The sequence below is a fragment of the Lactuca sativa genome, chromosome 3, assembly GCF_002870075.4.
Source record: "Lactuca sativa cultivar Salinas chromosome 3, Lsat_Salinas_v11, whole genome shotgun sequence".
NCBI lineage: Eukaryota > Viridiplantae > Streptophyta > Magnoliopsida > Asterales > Asteraceae > Lactuca > Lactuca sativa.
The window spans coordinates 146,817,059-146,826,479 of NC_056625.2; the positions used below are offsets into that span (position 1 = coordinate 146,817,059).

At 32.9% G+C, this 9,421-nt stretch overlaps 1 protein-coding gene across 5 annotated transcripts; it reads right to left on the reverse strand.

Moving 5' to 3' along the window:
• Positions 1–523: 523 nt before the first annotated feature.
• On the reverse strand, positions 524–8,920 carry LOC111881416 (mitogen-activated protein kinase kinase kinase 5). 5 transcript variants are annotated; one of them, XM_042900300.2, is made up of 11 exons: positions 8,269–8,920; positions 7,567–8,052; positions 7,393–7,480; positions 7,238–7,300; positions 6,994–7,157; positions 6,811–6,886; positions 6,621–6,677; positions 6,419–6,544; positions 5,976–6,185; positions 4,964–5,133; positions 1,990–2,128 (listed from the first exon to the last, which is right to left on the reverse strand). In XM_042900300.2, exons 1-10 carry the CDS (start codon positions 8,670–8,672, stop codon positions 4,996–4,998), a joined length of 1,812 nt encoding a protein of 603 aa, XP_042756234.1. In that variant the 5' UTR covers positions 8,673–8,920; the 3' UTR covers positions 1,990–2,128; positions 4,964–4,995. The 5 variants fall into 5 exon arrangements, 4 of the variants coding, with proteins under 4 accessions (XP_023733591.1, XP_042756234.1, XP_023733581.1 ...); XM_023877813.3 differs by having other exon boundaries at positions 4,964–5,037; positions 8,269–8,918; XM_042900301.2 differs by lacking the exons at positions 7,567–8,052; positions 8,269–8,920 and having other exon boundaries at positions 7,249–7,300; positions 7,393–7,478.
• Between the last annotated feature and the right edge of the window lie 501 nt (positions 8,921–9,421).

Consider the following 9,421-nt stretch of genomic DNA (forward strand, 5'->3'; position numbering starts at 1 on the left):
ATCGTATTTGGGGTAGGATCGTACGTAGGATCGTAAGATCCTAAGTAGAATCATAGGATCGAGATCCGATCCTACATTCCCTTGATTTTTTATTTTTTTTTTTTTGTAAATGAAAATTATTTTTACCACTTTATGTTTTTTATCCTTTACCAATTTATCATTTATCATTTTGTGTTGTGACGTATGACTAATATTTTGAAGTTTTTATAACTTTTGAACGAAAAATTAAATGTTTGAAATATTTTTCATGTTTAAAAATAATAAATTAAAATTATATTTTATTTTGTGGGATCTTAGGATCCCGATCTTAAGATACCGATCTTGCAAACCTAAAAACGATCCTATGTAGGATTCCGATCTTGACAACCTTGGAATAGACTACTTCAAGAAGCTTTTGAAAGCTTTTAAGTTTTAGTTTATTTTAAATATTTAAAAAATTTATAGTTAGTTACTTTAGTTGAACATTACTATGCAAATAAAAATTCCAGCTTCCAACTAGTTTTGTGAATTTCTACCATGTATATTTAAGAAAAACATTTTTCTATAATTTGAAATACTTGTCATAATAAATATCCATACAATACATCACATGTTTGTGACAAATATTCAAAATATTTCTGCTTATTCAAACATACAGACATGACCAAGTTTTCGATCAAATCCACAACCTTTCTAATTCACAACGTTGCATTTATTTCTAATTTGACCATTTTGCCCCGTAATCACACCAACAGTACTCAGCTTCACCATGGATGCACCAAAATCCTTAGCAAACAAATACGGAAACTTACTATAATTTAAAACCATACCCGAGGTTCTATTATCAGTCATAAGAGCTTGATCTGAACCCAAAATTCCCGAATTATTCACGAGGTTTCTATAATAAACATTGTCAAACTTTGTTGTTGTGACTGCGTCCAATGGGACCAGATTTGTGTTCGAATCATCTTGATTCGGACACACAGTTTGCAAGCTGCTTGCAAGGGACGCGTCTAGTAGTGGATCGGGCCCACCCGATCCATCAAAGTTGAATAACCGTTGCTTGAATGTGAAACATTGTGCAAATCCTATCGTGTGTGCGCCTTAAAAAGGAGAAAGCAAGCGTTTAGTAAGTCGTTGGTTACAAACACAATTAAATAATTTTCGGGCCTTGTTTGTTACGCAGGACATGATACTGTGTTAGACATGTACCGGAGTCTTAACTCGTCTCGATGGGGGGCAAATTTTTCAATTTTTTTGTTTCATCCAAAAAGATGCAATGATTTTTCCCAAAAAATATGAGCGACCCACAAAAAGGTACGAGAGTTCTATTTTTTTTCCACCAAAATAGGTGGGACCAAGAGTCACAAAAAGACAAAAATATGGACACATAACCACAAGAAGACAAAAAAGGTAGGACAGTTCCATTTTTTTATCCACTAAAATAGGTACCAAGAGTCACAAAAAGACAAAAAGGTAGGATTGGCTTAAAAAAGGGAGACATGATAATCAAAATAGTATTAAATTACGTGTCTATTTTTTTTTTTTTTTTTTTACCTGAGAGTACAACCATGTCTTTTAGGTTGAGACCTTTGGTAGTAAATTTTGAGGTGATGTTATCTAGAGGTTCGAAAGGCGATGGAATATCTGTGTTTGCTAAAGTTATATTAGCCGTTATGCCATCACGACGCCCCATGGGTAAAGAATAGTAAGGCCCTCCCGACTACAAAAAAACACAAACGTATGTGAAAAAAAAATTATATGATAAAGGGCACGTCAGATAAACTTATACTGTGTTTGACATTCATTAGACTGGATCCGTGACTGATGTCAATGAAACAAAAAAATTTAATCTTTTTTTCGTCCCACCCTAAAAGGTGGGACATGGACATGGATTTTGATCTGTTGTTTGTGCAAAAGACGTAAATACCCCTGTAATATAAACCTATTAACTTACAAGGAAGACGGCTTCTCTAACCGCGAGTGTCAATATATCGGTACAAGAAACGGTTCCTGGACAAGCTTTTTCAACGTTTGCTTTTATGCTCTCAATAAGCTCAAATCCTCTTGCTGAATTTCTATTAGGATTCGCGTCCTTTTCACTCTGGAAACTATTGGTTGCATCAAGTAACACCGACCCTTCGCACCCCTAAACACAAAACACAAAAAATAAAATATATAATTCGATTAAAAATTATTTAAGGAAAAATAAAAAATTGAGTAGTTACATTAGAAATACAATCATGAAAATGCAAGCGAAGAAGCGAAGCAGCGATCCTGGAGTCGTTATTCATGGCTGACCAGAGGTTGAACTTAACGATTTTTGTTAAGTTAGGACAAGTGGAATCATAGAATTTGTAATCGAGTTGACTGTTGACTAATGGTTGAAAAATTAAGGAAAACATGAGAATAAGTGAACATTTTAAGGCACAAGGTTGATTCATGTTTGTGAATTGTAAATTGTAATGGATATTGAATTTGTTAGAAGTTTTATAGAAACATGGGTTTATATAGATGTTTTTTTGTCGAGTGGATGTGCCACTTAGAAAGAATTTGGAATTAGTCTACATCAAGGTCAAGTTGGTAGGTGGAGTTGGGGTTATTAATATATATATGCAAGTGATTGTGGTCATTTGAAATTGAAAATTCAAGACACAAGGATTACACTAAGGTTGTATGTTTGATACGATGGAATGGAATTATAAAGGAACGGAATGGAATAGATCATTACATTCCATTGTAGTATTTGGGTTGGCTTGAAGGGATGGGATGAATCGTTTAAACATGTTGTTTGTTTGTGTATAACTAGAAAACTAATTAAAAACAAATTTGTAAATAAAGAAAAATAATGTTATTTTTAGAAATAAACTTAATCAGATAAATATGGGTTATTGTTAGAAAAGTCCCATTATTCTGTTTTAGTTTATGGAAAAGTCACAAACTTTTATTTTGTTTTTTGAACAGAAAAGTTTCTAATTTTACATGATATGATGATAATCCATCATTTTCTGTTAAAAAAATAAAATAAAAGACTTTTCAGTTAATTTGGACAAAATATTATATAATCGGGACTTATCTGTTCAAAAATAAAAGTTAGGAATTTTGCATAAACTATGACAAATAATGAAGACTTTTCCAGAATAACCCAGATAAATATTTATCGCTTATTAAAATACATATATATTATATGTATTTTCGAAAAAAGTTATTTATCAGTTAAAAAATTGTTTACCTAAATATAAAAAGGTACTTTTAGTTTTTCTGGAAAACAAAAAAAACAGTTTAATTAAAATTTTGAGAATTTATAAAAACATTAGTATTATTGATGATTATATAAATAAAATTAAATTATAATTATACTATATACTTAAATTCTATGGTGTAAGAATGTTTAATTCATTGAGTTTTAGTGTAAGATGTCTAATCAGCATTTACTATAAGAGATTTTTTGGTATAATATATAATAATAGAGATAAGGCTACAGGAAAGAAGAAGCAGATCTTAATGGCTGCTGAAGAGTTTCTAGATTTCTTTTCTTTCCTACATCAGCACCATTAAATAGTCAAACACTTTTAAGTCACTTAGCAAAGACTTTATAATATAATATAATATACACATTTTGTCTTAAGCTAATGCAGCTTAGAAGAGCTCTGAAATAATTCTTAATGATAGTGGTAAGTATCATGTGTTAGGCGGCTTATCACTATTGATAGTGCTAATTAATTCATTTAAATATAAAATAGGGTTTTTTACCGTAAAGTCACATTATTTTAGGAAATTTTTTGATAAAGTCCTAAAAAAAATTGAACAGAAAAGTCCCCAATTATTTAAATTTTTTAATAGAACAACCCAAGAAACCGGTTAATTTATTCACTTTAGCCCCTTTTGACCTGATGAGCAGGTCATGGTATCAAATCGTTAATTTTCCCAAAAATGTAGGACTTTTTTGCAGATTTCTTCAAAATTTGTATATAATGTATAAGCATAGTGTGTGTATATATATATATATATATATATATATATATATGTGTGTGTGTGTATTTTTTATGTTTTATATACATATGTTTACGTATTTGTATGTATTTTAAATGTATAAACCTATTTTTTTATGTATTTATGTATTTAAAAAGTTTTTTTATATAGATATTTATGTATTTTAAATGTATAACCATATTATTTTCAAGTATTTATATATTTTTTACTTTAAGTCGTCTTCACCATTTCATCTAATTCCCAGAGCTTCTTCGTGTATGTCTAGATGGTTTTCCTACATACCCATATATTTTAAGTTTTTCCCATTTGTTTATCTTGAAATCAAACATCGAATTAAAAAACAAAAGAATAATTTATGCACATACGAAAACTTCACCAGGCTCATGTGGCTTCAAGGGAACCCCAAGTTTTCGTATGTGCATCTTTTTTTGTTTAATTTCAAGATAAGCAAATGAGAAAAGCGTAAAATATGTGGGTATGCAGGAAAACCATCCAGACATACTCAATGAAGCTGTAGGAATTGGATGAAATGGTGAAGACGACTTAAAGTAAAAAATACATAAATACTTAAAAATAATATGGTTATGCATTTAAAATACAGAAAAATACATAAATATCTATATAAAAAAAACTTCTTAAATACATAAATACATAAAAAAAAAATAGGTTTATACATTTAAAATACATACAAATACGTAAACATATGTATGTAAAACTCAAAAAATATAAATACATAAATACATAAAGATACATATAAATACGTAAAAAATACGTTTATACATTATATACAAATTTTGAAGAAATAATTTGGTCCCGTGCCCTGCGAACAGGTCAAAAAGGGATAAGTTTTAATAATCCCAGACTTTTCTGTTCAAATTTTTTTTTAGGACTTTATCAAAAAATTTCCTAAAATAATGGGACTTTACTGTAGAAAACCCATATAAAATATAGAGAATTCATGTATTTAATAGAAATAATAATTAATACGTACTTGTTTAGAAGCTTCCCTTTTGTCATTGACAACTAATCCGGTCTATGCCTTGACCGTTCTCTTCGGTTTTGCACCTGAAAAAAATGAGAATTCAATTTTTCTGCAAAAGGGTTTACTATTCCAACAACTTCTGAGCTGACCCACACTGTAGACAGTGGCCCACTAGATTGCTGACATAAGAGCAGAGTGTCCGTGAGTTAATCCACATTGGAATTGAAACCGTAACATCCATAATTTTGTATTTAGTTTATTCATTTTAAATTTAATTAAGGGCCCCATTGATGAGATTTAGATATTATGGGACTATAAAAATAAGAAAATGGGAATTAAAATGATAAAATGTCAAAATTGGTAAAACCGAAAAGGAAAGTGCGTTGATGTTTTTGAAATGATCTCACTATGCTTTTTTAGCCTAAAGCTTATACTTTGGTGACATAGTTGACAATGGGAATTTTGATGATATCAACTACCAAACTCTCATGAAATATCAATGGTTGTCGCCTTTTTCTTTATAAAGATTTACAAGTTGGTTTAATTAATTCATGATTTATATATGCAAACCCACTAAAGCAATTAAATCCTTAAAAAACTATCAAAGCTTCAACTAAATTCCAATTAGTTTATGTTAGCCATTGTAAATATGATATGTAAACTGAGTTCATTAAGTTTTTCTTTTTAATTCTCCCAAATGTACCCTTTATTAATTATAAAAAAACTCAATCTTCTATATGTCCTTTTATGTCATTTTACATATTTCAGCTAGCTTATCAACTAGTTTTACCAAACGTCATTATTCATCAGCTAGTCACCAAGCATGGTCTTAATGTGCTCTTTAGTAAAGTAACATTCTTTCCTATATAAGATACATACTAAAGAAAGAATGATACTAAAGAAAGAGGAAATAAATAAGAAGGTAGTTTTCCTTAAAGTTTTAGATGTGTATTGTACAATGAATGCTATTTCATGATTTTTAAAAATTAGAAGAAAAACTAAATATGGAAATGAAAATTACCGTTAATGTCATCCTATTAGGTGAATTGGTAGAAGCTGGAATGTCAAGCTGGCTTGAGTTGTTCAAGAACCTATGTTCAAGTAACATTGTAGCTGTTGATCTTTCTGCAGGATTCCTAATAAAGCAACAATGCAAGAAGCTTTTTCCTTCAGGTGACATTGATTCAGGTATTGGTGGAGTCTCCTTCATCACCTTGAACATTGCTGCAGGCTGCAGTAAGATATATAGCAAATGGTGAATAATGAATTATGTTAACTTTCTATATCTGATCATAAGGATCAGGAGGGCATTCACGTCTTTTGACAAGATAACTAGAGCCTAAAGTTTCAATTTTTGTGCCATTGAAATCAGTGGACAAACTTTCTAGGGCTACTTCTGACATGTGGATGAGGAGGGCATTTATGTCTTTTGCACAGATGAGAAAGTAGCTGCTGCTTACTTACCCCTTCAAACTCACTCCAAGGAGGTTTTCCATTCATCATTTCAATAATTGTACAACCCAAACTCCATATATCAACAGCTAGAGCAAGATCAGGATTAGAATCCTTTTGTGTCTCACCCTGTAAGAGCTACATTAAAGAGAATAATATCAATAATGAAAGAAAATTTGTAAATTGTAGAAAGTTCTGATGAGAAGAATAGTACCTCTGGAGCCATCCAATAGGGACTTCCTTTCAAAGAAAGATGTACTTGTCCACTGAGCTGTGTAACAAGATTAAAGTTTCAGTAAGTATGTTGTATAAAATATAAATAACACAATCAAGAACCAATACAAAAATATTAAGAAACAGAAAACCAGAACATGACATGAGGTGTGAAGAATCTTTAATCTTACATGTTTAGCCATCCCAAAGTCAGCAAGCTTCACAACACCATTTGCATCAACTAGCAAATTAGCCCCTTTGATATCTCTACAAAACACATCACATAATCACTATCTAAAGTCAAAACACAACACCCTTTAAGATAATAAATAATCTTCAAATTTTGCATCAAGAAACAAACATGTAACTGTTACCTGTGTATGGTCTTTGTGCTATGCAAGTAGGCTAGCCCTGATACAATATGACGTGTAAAACTTCTTACAATAGATTCTGTCATTCCTCCAAAATGATCACGAGCATACTTATTGATTGAGCCAGGATGAACATACTCTAAATATATGTAAAGCCGGTTCCCAACCTGCATGTTCTTAATGTAAATCTCAAATTTTGCTTTGAAATAGAATAATTGGTAATTACAATTTGAAAAAAAGAGCTTACTATTTCGCTACCATAATATTGTACGATGTTTGGATGTTTAAGCTGGCTTAGAACATTGATTTCCTGAAAAAGAAAAGAAGGTATGAGTTATGAGTACTGGTCAGGTATAAGTAATCAAAGATATAAGGGGTTGATACTTGATAGAAACTACCAACCTGCTCTAATTGCTTTATAGACTCTGCAGATTTTGGGTCATCTGGTAATATTTCTACTTCTTTCATTGCACATAAAGCGCCAGTCTCTCTGTTAAAGAATGAAATGGTATTAGCCTATTAGGGTATGCTCTATGCACCATATGAGACAAATGAAGGTATACGGGATTTACACACCTGTTAGAGCCAACATAAACAGTTCCAAATGTCCCACGACCTATAAGCTTTCCCTTTTGCCATTGACTTTGTCTTGGTGTCACCGAATGAGGTTTGTTGTTAGTATTTGCTGGGGAAGAAGGTGGATGCACAGGAGCTCCTGGGGGGAGAGGCAAAGGGTGGACTGAAGCCGCTGACACCTGTGCATTGCTGCCATGTCGACTCATTGGACTTTCAATGGGCGATTTCTTGTGCAATGGAGAGCTTGATGGCGTAGGATTTTTGGTACTGGTTCTTATTTGAGGGCTATGAAGAGGTGAAGACAGCTCTGGTGGTGACCATACTTGAATTGCGTGGCTTGATATTGGAGTGGTTGGAGCACTGACAGTTGTACCATGTTTGTGTCCATCTCTTGAGCTTGATGAGAAATTGAATCGTTGAGGCGAATTCTGGAGAAACTTTGATTCCTTGCGTTCTGTATCCCTTGAGCGATCTAGGCTAGTTATGCTGAAATAGGAAACATGTTAAAGTGAAATCAAGGCATCTGACTGTATTCGATTCCATTTTATGACTAATCGATACACATTGCAAGCCACTGGATATACTTTTTGAAATTAAGTTGACCTAGATGTTGAATTTAGACGATTGCAGATGAGACTAATGATCCTAATATAACACCATGATCAGTAAAATCGAAGAGTTAGAGAATGAATAATAGGTTACCGAGGAGGTTCTTTTAAATCGCTGTGATTGGCATCGGAAACTCCTGTTTTCTTCACGGATTTCCTAATGGCGTCTTCCGGCGAAGGCAGGACGTACTTGGATGTCTGATTGGCGGCAGATTTACAGCGGAAACCGCGTTTTAGCAGAACTCGAAATTCAGGGAGAGGCAAAGTCTGAGGCGTGGAAATGGACCGGGAAGGCGTCTGGACAACGACGTCGTCATCGGTGAGGTGCTGGTCAGTCCTTGAGCTAGTAACACCGCGCCGGTGATGAGATCCTACCGGACGACTAGTGGAGAACAAGGAAACAGCATTGGACATACGACCGCCATTAGTCCTATTGTTAATATAGTTGTCATCGGCGGAGGAGGAGGGAGAAGAAACTGCGGTATCCCACCAATGCATTGCAATTCAGACCAAAACATGCGGAACAAGAGCAGTTACCTACAACACTGCCTCATAGCAAGTCAAGGAATCACAAAATAGCGAACGCATGGCACCACGGTGTTGCTCCGGTTCCTCTCTCTCTCTCTCTCTCTCTCTCTCTCTCTCTCTGCCTCCGGCGAATGAAGCGGTTCACGATTCCGGTGCAGAAGGATAGGAGGGAAGGTGTCTCCGACTTGGCAATGATTTATATGCCCTTAATGTATTGACGGGAAGTCAAAACTTTGACTTTCCATATGCTTTAGTAGAACCTTTCCGTATTTATCAAAACATTTATTAAACTTTGTCCCCTAAAACTAAAAGTCTACAACTAACTAAAAAGTAAAAACAAAGGTAGGAAAGTATTGATTGTTTTTTTTTTTCCCGATAGTAAAAAAGGTATCTTGTTTTTTTTAAATAATTTATTATAGGTTGATTTTTATTAAAAATGTTTATAGGGTGTTTAAGAGTGTTAATTTAACAACATCCAGTATTATATATAGGTGATATATATGATTTTATCATAATTTGCCTATAATAGAATGTGGTGATATTTTTACCTTTAAAAAATAAAAAAGAAAGATAAAATTAAAAAAACAAACAACTTAAATTCTCATTGACCAATCAATAGTTTGAATTCATAATTTACCACCGGTGGATAGGTACCGTCGATATCATACCGGCAGTTAAAAATGGGTTCTGACATGGTGTTTATTACTGGTAAGTGTGTC

Bases quoted from the DNA above. Each gene is read 5' to 3' on its own strand.
- LOC111881416 (XM_042900300.2), bottom strand. From the start codon at position 8,672: ATGCATTGGTGGGATACCGCAGTTTCTTCTCCCTCCTCCTCCGCCGAT. The intron at 7,158-7,237 runs GTAAGCTCTTTT...AAGAACATGCAG, and splicing joins AATATTATGGTAGCGAAATA to GTTGGGAACCGGCTTTACAT. The intron at 6,678-6,810 runs GTAAGATTAAAG...CTTGTTACACAG, and splicing joins ACTTTGGGATGGCTAAACAT to CTCAGTGGACAAGTACATCT.